Source organism: Bos mutus, chromosome 16, assembly GCF_027580195.1.
Source record: "Bos mutus isolate GX-2022 chromosome 16, NWIPB_WYAK_1.1, whole genome shotgun sequence".
NCBI classification, from domain to species: domain Eukaryota; kingdom Metazoa; phylum Chordata; class Mammalia; order Artiodactyla; family Bovidae; genus Bos; species Bos mutus.
The window spans coordinates 5,888,467-5,905,769 of record NC_091632.1 but is presented as its reverse complement, the minus strand read 5'-3'; the positions used below and the strand labels follow the sequence as shown (position 1 = coordinate 5,905,769).

Sequence of the window (17,303 nt, the reverse complement as noted above, 5' to 3'; positions counted from 1 at the left end):
AGTGGCAAGACACGAATGACTCAGGCGTAAAACTACGTCTCTGTCCTCCGGCCCCTCCGCCTCTACCGTGCAGCGTGTCTGCCTTTCACACAGACCAAACCTCTGTCGGCAGAAATGCCTGCTCAACTACACGCAGCAGCAGCAGCAGCCCTGACAAGACAGCCCCTCAGAGAGAGCCCTCCTCCTGGATGGGGCCGTGAGGATGAGCAGACCGGGTCGTGCCAACCGCCAGTAAGACGTCATGGATGGACAGACGGCCTGTGGTCCCAAACCTCACGGCCCTGCTGTGCCAGGACCTCCGACGGGAGAACCGTCCTCGGGGCCTCCTGAGACGGTCTTCCAGGTCACAGTCCTCCAGTGGGGCTCCAATAAAACCCTGCGGGCGGACTGTGCTGACGTGACGGTCGAGGCACAGTCTGCGGTTTCTGCCAGAGCTCGCAGGCCCGGACCCCGCTCTGTGCACGCCCTTGCCTGCCGCAGCGCATGCAGCGTTGCTTGCGAGGGCATCTCTGGAGGGGACCACGGCACGGAAATGCCTCAGACCCCGGGCTGCACACGTGCTTCTTCTCGAGGTAGTTTCGACCGTGTGTGTGCCATGCCGGCCCCCAGGCTTCCAGAGTACACAGCTGGATCCTACGTTAGAGTCTTGGCTTGCGATTTCCAAACTGCATGCGTGGTAAAAACAGCCCAAAGATTTTTCTGACGACAAAGACTACCGTAAGCACAGCGAACTACATTCAGTATCTTGTAATAACCTAAAATGGAAAAAAACCTGAAGAAGAAAATAACACATACGTATGTATTCTTTAAAATCTAGAGTTTTCCATCCCTGCCTAGACCTCTCTTTTCTGGAGCAGGGGCCGGGACCCAGGCAGCCCAGATGGGCTCCTGGTGAACGGTCTAAACACACTCAGGCCCACAGACCGGCGTCCTGCGTCCACACTGGGCACCAGATCCAAGCCTCCAGCCCCCAGGCCTCAGGCTGCCCCGGGCCACGCAGACCACTCTGGCTTTTGGGGCCTCCTCACATCTGCCCCCTGGGAGCTTCCTTTCCTTCTTCCTCGCTCAGACACACTCTGCTACGCTGACCGGGGAACAGGGTCCTTGCGGGCCCACCTACTGCGCTGCTGGAGCTGCCCCAAGGGGGCTCCTCATCCTGTCCCGCCACGGCCACCGCCCTCCTCCATGCGCCCCGCTCCCGTCTGCAGAGGCCCCGACGGGTCGCCTCACCCCCTCCCCGTCATTCCTCCCTGTCCACTCCACACGCAACGCTGCAACCAGAGCTCAAAAGACAGAGTTTTAAAAAATGTAACTCAGACCAAGTTATTATTATTATTTTGGCTAAAATCTTCTATGGACAGATAACTAAGAAATTCTACGCTGAGGTATACACCCAAGAGAAATGAAAACATATACCCACACAGAAGCTTGTACCTGAATGTTTATAATAGCCAAGAGGCAGGACCAATCCAGATGTCCAGCAACTTACGAATGTCAAACAAAATGCAGGATAGCCATCCAAAGGGACAGTGTTCACCCACACAAAGAAGAAAGTCCTGACGCACACCACAGCACAGAGAGCCTTGGAGACACCAGGCCGGGGAAAGAAGCCAGTCACAGAAGACCATGCCCGGACTGCACTTCGGGGCGATGGTCCAGGTGGGGAGCTCCAGAGAGACAGAGGGCAGGAGCGGGGAGTGAGGACAGCGGGGACCCGGGGCACAGAGCGAGGAGCTGGGTTCCTCTTGAGGTGAGGAAGGCTTTAACGTGGACAGGTGATCGCGCCTGGTGACTCACACGCTGTGTGACGCGTATCTCTGCAAGGTGTTCAGAACACTCTTCCTGAGGCCGATGACGGCTCTGCGTGCGAGCCCGCACTCCTCCCAGCTGTGGCCGCCCGCCCCTCGCAGCCCCGGCCTGCCCTGGGGCCTCAGCCCGGACCACCCTGGCCAGCACCCTCCCCATGTCAGTCTCCTCCAGGGCCTCTGGAGCACGGAGCGCCTCGCGCACTGCCTGGAGTGCACACCCGCTCCCCGCAGCTCCCAACAGGGTGGGCCTTGCACTCCTGGCCTGACTTTCTCTGAGCCCCCAGGAGTCCTCTGTAAGGCACCTTGACTTAATTCTTTTATGCGCGCTGCTCCTTGAGGAAACGCACCGCATTCCACACAGCACGTGGTGCAGAGCTGTTACTCAGTAAATACTGCGGATCGCGGGAGACTCCTGAAGCAAGCCCACAGTCCGCAGCAGGCTGCCACGCAGAGCTTATAAAGCCCCGGCAGACCGTCGCCGTGTCCCCTGCTCTCCCTGCGGCTCCCGAGCAGCAGCGGGGCAGCCTGCAGCCCCTGGCTCAGCGTCCTTCAGGGCCCGTGGTCCCAACGGTGGATTTAACCCATTTCACTTGTCTCCACTCAGGAGCAGTTTTCAAAGGGAGTTTTTTTTTCAGCAAATCAAAGATGACTTTCGCATTCAGTCTCTGGATGAAACTAACAGCATCTGACTCACGTCTGAGCTACGAGACGCACAAACAGCAAATACTGAAGATCTGATTTACTAAACCTGTCCTGGCTGGAGGCTCATCATAAGACGACAACTGTTGGCTCTGCAACCTGTTAGCCCAAAAAATAGAATCTCTTCAAGTTTTATGTAAATAATGAAAAAAGAAAGGAAGGAAACGAAGAAGAAAAGCACTTTTTCAACCTATCTTCCTCCATTTCGTCTCAAAAGACATGCCTTTGAGCTATCTTTACAATAAACACGTATCTAGTGCATATAACTCACTGTATCTGTAGATGAAAAGACGCTCTGACCTGCAACACATGTGCACACACTCACAAACACAACACTCCTTCTTTTTGGATATTCAGAATAAAATGGAGTCAAACTGGAATCTAAATTTTGCTAACATTTCACTTCTTTTTATAGTCTTAAAAAAGGGATAATTATGTCTTCAGTCTTCAATTCCCAAATGGAATGCATTCTATTTTTCACCACTTCATCAAATGGAGAAAACGGCCTGTCCATTTCAGTCGATACTCCAAGGTCTCTCAGGCCCGACGCTTAGTTCAGTTCAGTTGCTCAGTCGCAGCGTCTGAGTCTTTGCGACCCCACAGACTGTAGCACGCCAGGCTTCCCTGTCCTTCACCAACTCCCAGAGCTTACTCACACTCATGTCCATCGAGTCGGTGATGCCATCCAACCATCTCATCCTCTGTGGTCCCCTTCTCCTCCCGCCTTCAATCTTTCCCAGCATCAGGGTCTTTTCCAATGAGTCAGTTCTTCGCATCAGGTGGCCAAAGTATTGGAGCTTCAGCTTCAGCATCAGTCCTTCCAGTGAATATTCAGAACCAATTTCCTTTAGGATGGACTGGTTGGATCTCCTTGTAGTCCAAGAGACTCAAGAGTCTTCTCCAACACCACAGTTCAAAAGCATCAATTCTTCGGTGCTCAGCTTTCTCTATAGTCCAGCTCTCACATCATACATGACCACTGGAAAAACCATAGCTTTGACTAGAGACACCTTTGTTAGGAAAGTAATGTCTCTGCTTTTTAATACGCTGTCTAGTTTTGTCGTAACTTTTCTTCCAAGGAGCAAGCATCTTTTAATTTCAAGGCTTCAGTGACCATCTGCAGTGATCTTGGAGCCCAGAAAAATAAAGTCTGCCACTGTTTTCATTGTTTCCCCATCTATTTGCCATGAGGTGATGGGACCAGATGCCGTGATCTCAGTTTTCTGAATGCTGAGTTTGCAGCCGCTTGTTCACTCTCCTCTTCACTTTCACCAGAGGCTCTAGTTCTTCTTCGCTTTCCGCCCTAAGTGTGGAGTCAGCTCTCTCAGCTCCTCCCTAAAGTCTCTGAGGTCAGCTCTCGGCTGCTCCCTCCACCCCTCCAGTGAGTCTACAGAACAGCCAGCCACTGACCCCCGCCACTCGCCACACACTGTCCACTGCCTTTTCTGACATTCTTCTCAAATTAATCCCCACCGCACATCGAGCTCTGCTTCTCGGAGCCTTTTATCGCGTCCCTGCTCTCCTTTGCTGCCAGAGGTCGGCACGGGCCGCACAGAGCGGGACTGAGACCCTTCCCTGTGCTCAGGCGCTGCAGCGCCAGGGGAGACAGGGCCTGAGGGGCCTCTCTTCCGTAAGATGAGGAGACAGAAGAAACGCCTGTACCCGTAACAGAAGAAGTACGTACGTTAAATAACCAGAAGTAGTTAAAATCTCCACCGAAAGTCTCCAAGAGGCAGGGTACAAACCCGAGCCGCACCAGAAAGCTCTGTCTCCAAGAAGCCTCTGAGCTGGGGGCTCACTGTCGCCGCCCACCCTGCACCTCCCACCTCCTGCTGCAGAGCAGAGCCCACAGAGGGCGGGGGCCACACACCTCCTCCTCTGCCTGGCTTCCACAGAGGGCTCAGGGCCAGGGGCGCAGAGCAGCGTGGTGGCTGGAACCCCGCTGGCAGTGCTGGGCGGGGGGCGGTTCGTGATCACACAGAGCGGGCTGCTGCAGGCGACGCCGTCGGCTCTCTCTGCCGTGGAGTCGGCCTGGGACCTGTAAGGGGTCCTAAAATCAAGAAGGACAGAGCAGAAAGGGAACGGTCAGCACACAGACACCACCGCCCTGGGACCTGTGAGGGGTCCTGAAGTCAGGAGGACACAGCAGAAGGGGAACAGTCAGCGCGCGCACACACACACAGACACACACACACAGACACACACACACAGACACACAGACACCACCGCCCTGGGACCTGTGAGGGGTCCTGAAGTCAGGAGGACACAGCAGAAGGGGAACAGTCAGCGCGCGCGCACACACACACACACAGACACACACACACACACACACAGACACACAGACACACACACACCACTGCCCTGGGACCTGTGAGGGGTCCTGAAGTCAGGAGGACATAACAGAAAGGGAACAGTCAGCACACACAGACACACACACACACACAGACGCACACACACACAGACACACACACGCCACCGCCCTGGCAGAGGCAGAGCCTTGAGGAGGGCTTGCCCAGAGAATCTTCTTGGTCAGAATTTGTCTGTGGTTGGTCTGTTTTCTTAATCCTGAGCTCTTAAATCTTACAACAGTGATTATGCTTTCAATCTGACATCTTCTGCCTAAGGAGTTATGTTTCAGGAAAAGGGAAAACAAAATTTTGAGATACAAAAAAATGTCATTTAATTAGCTATGGCACAAGTAGTGACAGACACGAAAGTGCTCTGAATGCCTCCTAAGCACCACCTGGTCTACACACACACACACACACACACACACACACACACACGAGACGACACTGAGGTCACTTACACCGCCACACACACACACACACACACACACACACACACACACACACACACACGAGACGACACTGAGGTCACTTACACCGCCCGCAGCCCCAGGCAGGGAGCCCCGAGGGGCCGCGGCCGACACCAGGCAGGCAGATGACCGTCTTCCCAGATCGCCCAGACCCACTCGGGAGCACTCTGCAACCTCACCTAGCAGAGCAAGCGCTCTCTCTCCAGGGAGCCAGTGCCCGACTGTCCACATTCACAACTGCAGACAGGAGTGACCCAACAGAAACTAACGGGATCCTACGCGCAACCCTGAGACAGACTTCCCTTTGGCAAGCTGTGCAATTACACTCATTTACATGAAAACAAGATCTTTGTTTCTTAACAAAGACTTGAGAGCAGCCATTGGCTCTGCACCCAAAAAGCCATCGTTTGTGATGTCACAGCTTGTTGCTGGGGTAACAGAGACCCAAAATTGATACTCACAGACATGGGGAAGCAATGGAAGTAATAAATGCTAAAAATCTGTTTTTTTCACCTAATTACAACTACCACAAGTGCTTTAAGTAGCTATAAGCTCATTTTCAAATAATCACATTATAATAAGCTTGAAAGAATGATCAGATCATAAAACTACCAATACGGTACCTAGATGCAAGGATAAAAATAGAACAGTTCTGAACTGGTATCTAAAAAACACAAGACACTTCTCCAGAAGCAGTTAATAGCTCAGGAAAAAGGTGAGATTTCACATTTTTTTTTTTAAATTAAAGTGAAGGCAAATAATTTCTCAGACTTCCAAGATGTATAAGTCTCCAGGAAGCACTAATAAAATTAACCAGAAACAAAGGTATAAAAAATTTACAATCATCAAAACCTCACATGAAATTCTGCTTAGTTAAAACATGCTTTGATCTCTGCAATTTCTTATGCTGGAGAAATGCCAAGTATTTTATTTTGTTAAATTACAGAATATGATTTTTACTATTTTGAAGTGCATAATTTTACAGGCTGCTGGGATCGGAAGAGGAAAAGCTCCAGGGCTCTGGAACCACCTGGGGCCAAGCTTAACCTCTCCCATCTCTCGCCCTCTAAGTCAGGGATAATGATGACTGCAAGTGCAAGGTCTTGTGAGATTAAATAAGACAAACCTGTGGAACACTTAGTGCCCAGAATAAAAGATAAACTCAGTAGAAACAAAAAAGTGAAAAAGAGCCCCGAAATGCACAGACCCAGGCTCAGCCCGCCTCTGCTCCTTCCAGCCTTGTGGCCGCGGTTAGATGGCTGGACTCTGGGTCTGTTTCCTCATCTGTAAAGTGAGGCCGCCGCTCACAAGCCGGGGGGCTCCTCAGGACCGAACAGGACACACCCACAGTCATGCTGCTCACTCCAGGCCCCTATGGCTCAGGGCAGCCACGAGCCCGGTGAAGAACCCACAGGCATCAAAGTCTCCCGGGCTGCGGGAGGGAGCCCGCGAGGCTTAAGCAGAAAGCTAGTGCTTCGGGGAAATTCTCAGTTCAGAGGCATGCCCTCTTGGCACACAGCCCTGTCTCCCCGTCCTCCCTCGAATGGCCTAGAATGCAGCCGTGACGCCGAGGACTCTAGCAGCTACTGTGGGCCACGAGGCGACCCCGGAAACGGAAGCCACGCTCGGGACCACGAGGCGACCCCGGAAACGGAAGCCACGCTCTGGACCATGAGGCGACCCCGGAAACGGAAGCCGTTCCAACCACTGTGACTCGAGCCACGCGCCAGCCCTGTCTCGGACCGTCCTGACTGAGGGGAAAAATGAAGACTCATCACACCGCAGTCCCCATTACCGGGTGTACTGTACGTGTGAGTGAACCAAGTCCTGATGTCACGCTGTTCGGCACGAGCCCCATGCCTGGCCCAGACTGGGGCTCAACACAGGGCAGCTGCTACGCCTCCTCCGCCCCCCCGCCCCCAGGCCACGCTCTGAGCTTGCGGGGAGCCTCTCTGCCTCAGCGTCGCCACGTGCAGGAGAACACGGCTGTCCCCACAGGCTAGCACCCTGGGCAAGCGCACTGTAGTGGGGCCTGGCGCGAGTGCGCACGGTCACACGGGGCTGTGAGCAGCGCCCAGCAGAGGGCAGCACCACGCCGGGAGGACAGCATCAGGCGGCCCCAGCATGGGCGCAGGCGGCACCGCCCTCGCGGACGCTTCGTTGCCTGCGCCAGCTGCAAGGACAGGAGCAGAGTGGCCCTGGCCGCAGCCGGGGAAGGGCTCTGACCACAGTCACACCAGCTACGGCCGCAGCGGACACTCCACGCCACATCACACTCCGCCCAGCCAGCTGCTGCTCGGACGGGCCGGACGCCAGGAAGACTCGGCCGGGACAGAGACGACCAGCGCCACGGCCTCCTCACCGCGGCCCGAGCGCTTCCGGTGCAGGACCGAGCATCCTGTGCACCGGGGTCTGGACGCCATCCTCCAGAAAGAGACACAGAAGAGTCCTACTGAGCACTACAGAAAATGTAGGTGAAAGATGGGATGTTTGTGATCTCTGATCTGCCACACAGTCTGAGCCTGGACTCGCGGTCCGGACTGCAGGGCTACTGAGAAGTGAAAGCGGCCATATTAAGCTGAAGCCTGAACGCCCCTCTGTGGACAGGACAGGCAGCCTTGGGGCGGCTGCGCACACCTAACCCGAGCTCGCCAAGCCGCACCTGAGGGCCTGCCGGCGGCCCAGCGCTTACCTGCTGTGGTGCACAGACCAGCAGTGTGCCCTGCACGGAGCAGGGCGGGAGGCGGGCTGCTGGCCGCCCGGAGCTGCACAAATCCCCGGCAAGGAGGGAGGCAGCAGGAGTGGGCTGCGATGGGCTGAAAGGTGGAGACGGAGGGGCCACTATGTCCAGCACAGGATGCACTGTCACTTCCTCCAGGACGCGCGGCTCACCACCCACCCAGCGCCACCTCCCCGCCCATCTAGGCGCTTCAAGCAAGTTGGGCAGAGGAGAGGACGCGGCCGCTGGGAGTAGAGGGACCCAGCCTGACCTGCACTGGGCCTGCAGCCAGCAGGCCTCGTCCATAACCTGCAGAGGGGAGGACAGGAGAAGAGGTGCAACAGGAGGAAGCAGAATGCATGGACGGAGTGGGCCTGAGAGGGGAGGCTGGAAAAGACTCCGACAACCCCTAGGACAGAAAGTCATGCGAGCCCAGAGGCCTCCCTGAGACAGAAGCACCACTGCAAAAGCTTGGAGACGCTCTGGAGCAGACAGCGCAGAGCGGAGAGCAGCCAGAGGCCAGGGCACCTGAGGGTCAGGGGTCCATGTCTACACAGCAGCACCCGGGAGGTGGCGGAGCTCAGCTTCTCTGCTCCACCAAGACACGCAACCACCACCTCAACTGCAGCAGGTAATCATGTGAGTCTGAATTTATTTAAAAACTTGACGGTAACAGCAACCTGGGGGTGTGAGCAGAAATGGTCAGGAAGACTTCTTGGGCAAAAGACGCATCTTACTGGCTGTACAAAAGGAATTTCTGCCTAGAACAGCAAACGGGAAGTTTCTGAGAGTTGGCATAGTCTAAGAATGACAAACACCTCCTCGCGCTTTCTGTCTGAAATAGCGACTGTGTATGTTTCTTTCCTTTTGAAAGATCATAAAATAAGATCTGCTCTCTCAGACTCGCTCACACAAGGAAGCGCACTCCCGCCCTACAGAGAAGCGGCCCTCCCCCCAGCCAAGCTCTCGGCTCACCAAGACTGTGCAGACGACATCTGCCCCACCAAACACTACTCCCTCCATGCGCCCGCTGAGACGTGGACGTGGAAGCCCCAGCCTGCCACAGTACCCCACCAGGCCTGAAGAGCGAACACGGCCTCGCCCCTCCAAGGTCTAGGACATTATGCTCCTTGACAACTTTTCTTAGTCCTGGATCCAACCGTAAGGAGCAGTAAAGCATCTATTCAGACTAAGGCCTCGCCCCTGAAGACAAACAAGCAACAGCCTCAATAAAGCCAGAAGCACGGAGGCTGTGGGACAAGCTTCCGTTGCATCCCTGAACCGGGCAGGCACGCTGTCCAAGCTGAGCCTTCTCTTACAGGACACATCTGCAGAGCTGAAGTTTCAAAAGGCTACAGTGGCTCTCTGATTTCAGAACGGTGCCCACGTTCTGATGTTAACTGGTTGATAAGATTCTTCCAAGCAAATGGAAGTGTTTTATCCCAAACATAGTGTGTGGCCAAAGCCTGTATCTAGGCAGCCGACCAAGCACCAAAACACCTAATGATGGAGACTGTGGCACGAAGAGGCAGGTGGAGGGCAAGAGAGTGGGAGTGAGGAGAGGATGCAGAAGAAGCCACGAGAGTCAGATTCTTCCACAGGAGCAGCAAAGTTTAAACTGAAATATTAATTGTGTCTTACAGCTTCAGGGCTCTGGCAGGGGTGCGCTGCTTGCTGGCTGGTACATGGCAAAGAAAGTAACTGCAGAGAGGGGCATACAGGTGAGAAAGGGGCAGGATACCCGGGTACCTTCTCTGCACCACACTTGCGACTTTCACATCTTGATGGATCTGAGGGCCATTAAAGTCATAAAAAAAAAAACAACAACTCAAGTCCCTGAATGAACAAGCTTCAATACAAGACTTTTAAATAAAAAACCGTCCCCATCTCCCCTTATACCCTCTGGGCCCCTCCCTGCCTCCCCGCTCCCCAGGTGAGACTGGAGACAGGCTGGGGCTTAAGCTCAGTCCCGCTCAGACACTGCTGGGAGCCGAAGTGGCTGCAGATTGCACAGGACTGAAAGGGCGGAGTGTGTATTCAGATCTGTCTGTGGGGAGAAGTTGGAATTAGCTTACTCTAACTCAGTTAGGAAAAGAAATTAACTTTAATTTAAAATTACTTAAGATGTTAATCCCAAGAAATCTAAAAGCAATTATTTTTTGATTCACTTTTGTGATGCTAATTGGGTGTAAAAAGGCATGCAGTCACTACCCATCTGTCCACAGCCAGAGTGAGGGCCAGGTACCTTTTCAGGAAGGTCGACACGTAGGTCGAGGGAGCGGCCGTCTGCGGGGTCTCGCTCCCCTTGGCTGCGTCCCTCCAGGGCTGCCGGGGCTGGGAGCCACTACGCACCAGGTTAGCAGCCGACTCTCTGCGGAGGCAACAGACAGGGCGGCGCTCAGGCCGCTGCCTCCCGCCGCGCCAGAGGCAGGGCGGACAGGGAGCGCGGCAGAGGGGCACGCGGAACTCCCTCCAAGGGCCTGTCTGCGGACTCCGCTGCTCCCTGCACAGACGGAGGACCGGTTCAGGATCTCTGTCTGCCCGTTCACCCACTTCAGGGCCAGCCCTCCTCACTGGGGACCAAGGCCTCGCTCCCAGGGTCTGGAGCTTCTGGAAGGAGGAGTCACTTTGCTCCTCGTTTAGAAAGGCTGGCGAGTCAGCCCAGGGCAGGTCACTCCAAGCAAGCAGAGCAGGAGTGGGGATGGACAGGACGAGCGTCCAGGAGAAGCAGCCCCTCGGCTCACAGCAGGGCACACACCCAGGAGAGGCTCACCCTCAGCTGGCAACTCGGGCCTCTGCCTCCCCAGGTCCCCCAGCAGCCCTTCCCAGGTGGGGACTGTGGCAAGTGCAGGCCGCTCCAGCAGGCCTGGGTGGACCAGGCCTCCGCGCCGCCAGCAGGCTGCAGGCGGCGCCCGGCTGCGGGGGGAGGATCGCGCCTTGAGGAGCCGGCTCCAGCCCGCGGGCGGCTCTGAGACACGACGTAGGTCACAGTTCCCACACTCATCTTAACATGGACATAAAAACTAGAAGCTGCTCACTCCATTCTGTAACAAGGTTTCTAGTGCTGCCCGTGGGCCAGGCCCTGTGCTGAGAGACCCGTGTGGACACTGAGCCCCCTTCTCAGAGCCCACTGTGCACAGACACAAGCCCCCTGGCGGGTCGGGAACCCCGCACTGGACTTGGGGGGGTGGGGCACGACAGTACCTGTTCTCCTTCTCCTCAAGGTCGCTAGTGCTGCCCGGCCTCCGCAGCCCCAGTGAACTCAAGGAGCTTCTGGTTTCTCTCTCCTGCAAAGTCAAAACAAGTGAAGCACAGAGAAGGCCCGCCCTGACACACTGGGGCAGCGAAGCAGAGCTTACACACCTGCGTGATTTACTTCCAAACTCAGCACCAACTCCTGCTTGAGCGGTATTAACAAAGGCTTATTCCCAGCTCTCCTCCGTTAGACGCCAACACGTAGGGAGAGAATTCTCTTGGGAAAAGCCGGGATGATCAAATAAGGGAACAGCAGCAGGTCCCACCAAAAGGGGACCTCTGAAAAGCCAGAGACAAGCTGTGCTCTGACGTTGTCTGCCTTGAAAGGTAGCCACAGGCACGACAGACGTGCTGACACCCTGGCCCGAGCGTCTCCAGAAACACAGGGCTGACTGAGGGGGCTGCGTTCGGAGGAGACCCGGCCGCTCAGACAAGCTGCCAGCATGCCCCGTGAAACCTGGACCATCTCAAGACCAGGAACACGCGGCTCCCAGGGAACAGCGGGTGAGAGCTCAGCCCCCGCATACACCCATTAGTCAGGGAAGTAGATGCGGAAGTTTGTTTTCTAAGTGTTCAGTTGCCCGAGCTTCATTAGGCTTGAAAGCCCAACTAAGGAACTCTGCTTCTGAACACTAAGAGCATGAGCCACTGGTGCTGGTTCAGAGAACGTTTTAGGCCACATCCCTGCCTGCACGCTCTCAAGTTTCTGCCCTAGGGGACCACGGAAGGGAAGAACAGAAGGCAGGCCAAAAGGAAAAGGGTTTTTCTTTCTTGGACAACCAAATCATCGCAAGCAAACAGCTATCCGATGGTCAACACACGGGTCTCCTCTTACAGACTCTGTACTTCCAGAAGCAGCTTAGGCCCCGGACACTGTCTCCATGTGTCCCCGAGGCTGAACTGCCACCGAAGGACACCGCACCTTTTCTCTGTTGTCCATCAGGGCGGAGATGCGGGGGCTGGAGGCCGAGCGGTGGACAGATGCGCCCCGGTCCCGCAGGGCCTCCCTGGCCCCAGCGGCCTCGCTGAGCACGTTCTGGCTGCCAGTCTTCCTGAGGCCCAGCCTCCACGAACACGGAGACTCGTCCCTGGTCTCTTCCGGCTTGCTGAAGAGGCTGGAGGGCTAGAGGGAAGGGGCATTGGAGGTGAGGTCCCGACGGCTCCTCCCATCCTTGGCTGAGCGGCGAGGGCAACGTGAGGAGGACAGGGGGCCCAGAGCAGGCCGGGCGCCACGGCCACCCCCCAGCAGCCCTCAGCCCTCGCAGGGCGCCCACCGAACAGAGGACCCACCAGCTGGGTGAGTGCTGACACAGGGCCAGGGGACAGCAGCCTGCCCGTCTCCAAGCCTCCACCCACCCACCTGTGAACCTGGCTGAGCGCTGACCCTCCTGCAACACGTGGACCCTGGGGAACACAGGCGGGCCACGGCCCTGTGGCGGGGCTGTGGTGAGCTGACTTAAGGCAACACTGACACACACCGCAGGCCTCTCCACCCAGACTCTAGCTGCTTCAAGAAAACAGCTAATCTGATACAGGCGACAGTTCTAAGCATTTCAGATTTCAAGAAGCAGCAAAATCAAAAAGAAAAAAATGGCAGAAGTTATACGGTTGCCAGGTTTTAAATTCTGCCAAGAGAACAGCTTTCAAAAATGAATGACCGTTTTCATTACCATCATTTCGTTAAAAAGTAATGTTAACGTTAAAAGAGAAAGGTTCACGGAAAGCTTACACTGTCCTTAAGCATCTCACTTCCACAAACCACAGAACACATCACAGACCGGAGTCAGCCAAAGACAGGCTGAGGCACAGCTGGCCCGGGGACCACCAGCCCACTGCCTCCCTGGCCACGGGGGCCCCGCCAGAGCGCTGGTCCCGCTCCAGAACCAGGCCAACTCTGCTGCTGGCACAGCGGGACGCAGCAGAAGCCTCGCCGTGCTTAGATCTGCTCTTTCGTGCACGCCCCTCTGAGGGGCTCTGCAGAAGCACCCTGTGGGCTCTTTCAGAGCCGTCCGGGCTCCCTCAGCATCTTCTGAGCAAAGCGGCAGGGGTGTGTGTCAGTGGCTTTCCTAATCCAGTCCTCTTCCTCCTAAAGAGCGGGTGATCCGGTCACACTCCTCACAACGGAGTGAGGACCACGTCCTGCCGGGGCCGCCAGAACGCGGAACGGCCGAGTGTCTGCCTCCTGGTCCCCATGGGAGGCGCCGAGGGGCCAGTGAGTGAGGGAGCGCGTGCAGAAGCACAGCGCTTCCCAGCACCTCAGCCGAAGCATGTGCCAGTTCCCCTGCGGTGAGCCTCAGGCTGACGAGGCCAGGGAGGCTCTGGCCCTCAGCCCCTCTGACCTCTGCCCTCCCGCCAGCAGCTGCACAGACCTCACCCATGGAGGGAGAGTGAAGACACGCGTGCTCGTCGCTGCGCCCTGGCTTCCGCCCAGCCCGACTGTGACCCGTGCGCCCCAACCTCAGACTCGGGATGACAGACCGTGGCAGCACTCCCCTGGTCCCAGGCTGCTGGCGCCTGGCCACCCCGCACACGGCAGCCACATCGCCAGGCCATGGTTTCTAAGTTCTTTAAAACACACTGCGGGCAAGTCATGAACGCACTGCTTGTGTCCACCCCCCAGACCCACACCCTGACGCCCTGACACCCAGAGTGACAGCGTCTGGAGACCAGGGGGTCGTCTGAGCTCCAGGAAGAGAGCCCTCACCACGGATGGAACCTGCCAGCACCGTGACGGCAGACTTCCAGCCTCCGGACGGTGGGACACAGACCTCGAAGTATAAACCACCCCGTCTGTGCCCCCCGTCACAGCAGCCTGAGCCCGCCGTGACGGGGGGCATGTGGAGACGCAGTACACGATGTGATCAACACTCGGCCACGACAGAGCCACAGAAAGGGATGAGCTAACGCCATCTGTGGCGACTCTGACGGATGGAGAGGTGATCGGACCACGTGCAGTCAGAGAGAGACACGCATCCCGACACCACTTGTGATGATCGGACCACGTGCAGTCTGAGAGAGACACGCATCCCCACACCACTTGTGTGTGGAATCAGAAAAAAAAAAAACGATTTTACAAAACAGACTCACAGACAGAAAATAAACTCACGGTTACCAAAGGAGAAGGGGTGTGAGGGATGAATGAAGAATCTGGGATTAACATATACACTGCTACATATAAAACTGGAAAAGGAAATGGCAACCCGGTCCAGTGTTCTTGCCTGGGAAATCCCATGGACAGAGGAGCCTGGAGGGCTACAGACCATGGGGGTTGCAGTCAGACTCAACTTAGCAACTAAACAACAAAAGTATATAAAATAACAAGGCCCTACTGTATTAACACTGGCACCCTGTACTCAATACTTTGTAATAATCTATAACGGAAAAAACTTGGAAAAAAATACACATGCAAGTATAACAATTACTTTGCTGCACAACTGAAACGCATGCTGTGAGCCAACTACACTCAAGTAAGAAAAACAGGCTCGACTGGATCTTTAAGGTCTTTGTAATTGTATCACCGCAACGGGGGCAATACCCAGATTAACCGCACACACTCACTCTCCTGGTTGAAGAGGTGGGAACGGCGCTCTGCGGGGCTGCAGGGGTCCGCTCCATGACGCTGCTCCTGTTGTCAGAGTTGGGACGGCTGGGGACGGCGCCCGGCCCGTCATCTGGGGTGAAAGACAGGAGAAGCAACAAGTGCGTGAGGAAACCCTTGTGCGAGTCTGTACTGTTCTGACACAAAAGACTCACCCGTTACCACACGGGTCACCAGGGCCACGTGAGGCTCAGACTCCAACCACGATGAAACCTCCCACAACCTCTGCCTCTTACAAGAAAACGGGCTCAGGTGAAATTCTGTCTTGACACCAACTCCCACACGAACAACGGACAGCCTTCTCCTCACACACGTCACACACACAGTTCATCAGTAAGTACGGGCAGAGTCCACTCTGGGGGCTGGAGAAAAAGCCAGAGAAAGTACAAGACAGACCTTGCTCCCTAGGCAATTTGAAAAAGAGGTAAGATGCAAAACAGTCACGGTGAGGACGCGGCGAACACACCCAGTGCCGAGCCTGGTGGGCTCAGAGAGGAGCCGGCCCGAGGGCGGAACGTGGGCCTGGCGGGGGACAGCCGCAGGCCAAGAGCACTCTCAGGGCGCTCCTGGGGCGCGGTGGAGACACAAGCAGGAGGGCCCCCCGGGTGTCGGCAGGAACCCGTCTGCTTGCGCCCAGGGGCTGCTGCGCCTCTGGTCCCTGGACTCCCCAGGCCCAGCCCCGCGACCCCGCGAAGCAGTCTTCCTGGGCAGAGATGTTCAGACTGCCCTGAATATCCACAATAACCACAAGAGCTGTCCCAGGGCTGACCCGGTGAGCCTACACCTTGGGTGTGCCCTCCACCCCCCCACACACTGACCCCAGGCCTGACCCGTGACCGTCTGTGGCCCCTGGGCTGGGTGTGCCCCCCCCCACACTGACCCCAGGCCTGACCCGTGACCGTCTGTGGCCCCTGGGATACGTATGCCCCCCCTACACTGACCCCAGGCCTGACCTTCTGTGGCCCCTGGGGTGGGTATGCCCCCCCTACACTGACCCCAGGCCTGACCTGTAACCTTCTGTGGCCCCTGGGGTGGGTATGCCCCCCCCACACTGACCCCAGGCCTGACCTTCTGTGGCCCCTGGGCTGGGCATGCCCCACCACCCACACACTGACCCCAGGCCTGACCCATGACCGTCTGTGGCCCCTGGGCTGGGTGTGCCCCCCCCACTGACCCCAGGCCTGACCCGTGACCGTCTGTGGCCCCTGGGATACGTATGCCCCCCCTACACTGACCCCAGGCCTGACCTTCTGTGGCCCCTGGGGTGGGTATGCCCCCCCCACACTGACCCCAGGCCTGACCTGTAACCTTCTGTGGCCCCTGGGGTGGGTATGCCCCCCCCACACTGACCCCAGGCCTGACCGGTAACCTTCTGTGGCCCCTGGGGTGGGTATGCCCCCCCCCACACTGACCCCAGGCCTGATCTGTAACCTTCTGTGGCCCCTGGGCTAGGCATGCCCCACCACCCACACACTGACCCCAGGCCTGACCCTTGCCCTCTGTGGCCCCTGGCACAGAAGCAAAGGGACACAAGCAGACGCCTGGAAAGGCGCGTGTGCGGAGCTTGTCCTCTGTGGTTACGGCTGGAATCCAGCTGCCACGGGGAGAGCAGGGCTGCCTGCCTGACAGCCAGAAGGGAGAAGCCCCCTCAGCCGCCGGCTCAGCACACGCCTGACTGTGCCAGCGCTGCCACACGAATGGCAGGGAAGCCGCCTGGCAGAGCGCTTCCCAAGCCACCAACCGCTAACACCGCTGCATGCACAGAGCCGTCTTGTCACGCAGCAGCAGATCACTAACTCAGCAGAGGCTCACGGCAGCTCAGGACGAGAAAGGGAAACGCAGGCTGCTTACACCTACCGCAGAACATCGTTAACACTCCCTACAACCACACGCGTGCGTCACACACACGGAACCGTCACTTTACGAGGCTGCGCCTGAGGCCAGGCCTGCTCAGTGTGCGCGGGGGTCCAGGCAGCACCTGGAAGCTTCAGGCACAAGCCGCCCCCCCGGGCCCCCAGGTGAGCGCTGCGCACCTGTCCTGCCCAGGGCTCAGCCGGACACGCTGCGCCCCCGAGCGCCTGTAACGCATGGCTGGGGGAGAGCAGACGCGCACGGAGGCCGAGCCATCCGGGCAACACAGCGGCTCCACCCGTGGGAACCCGAGTCAGAGGAGCCGGTGCAGAGACGAGCGGGCGGCAGGAGGGCGGGGCTGCAAGGGGCACCCCCGTCAGGAGAGCGTCTCGGCCAACTGGGCACGGGAGCCCGGGTGCACCGGCCCCCCACACGGCGCGGCTCTCCTCAGCCCCACCCAGCTTCCCTTCCTGCATGTCGCCCGCCCTGCTGCTCTGAGCCCCAGTCAGAGTCGGGGTCTCGGCACCCACCACCCCCTGCTCTGAGACCTCACTC

The 17,303-nt window shown here is 57.1% G+C and overlaps 1 protein-coding gene across 10 annotated transcripts in view; it reads right to left on the bottom strand.

Annotated features, from left to right (window-relative positions):
* PPP1R12B (protein phosphatase 1 regulatory subunit 12B) overlaps window positions 1-17,303 on the bottom strand; it is a 167,478-nt gene that overhangs the window by 91,064 nt on the left and 59,111 nt on the right. For 4 of the 10 annotated variants that reach the window (XM_070384637.1, XM_070384634.1, XM_070384635.1 and 1 more), the window contains exons 9-13: window positions 14,858-14,970; window positions 12,222-12,422; window positions 11,249-11,331; window positions 10,290-10,415; window positions 4,378-4,557 (exon numbers count right to left, since the gene is read on the bottom strand). In XM_070384637.1, coding sequence (XP_070240738.1) covers window positions 4,378-4,557; window positions 10,290-10,415; window positions 11,249-11,331; window positions 12,222-12,422; window positions 14,858-14,970 — 703 coding nt within the window. The other 6 variants (XM_070384639.1, XM_070384641.1, XM_070384640.1 and 3 more) reach the window with 6 other exon arrangements.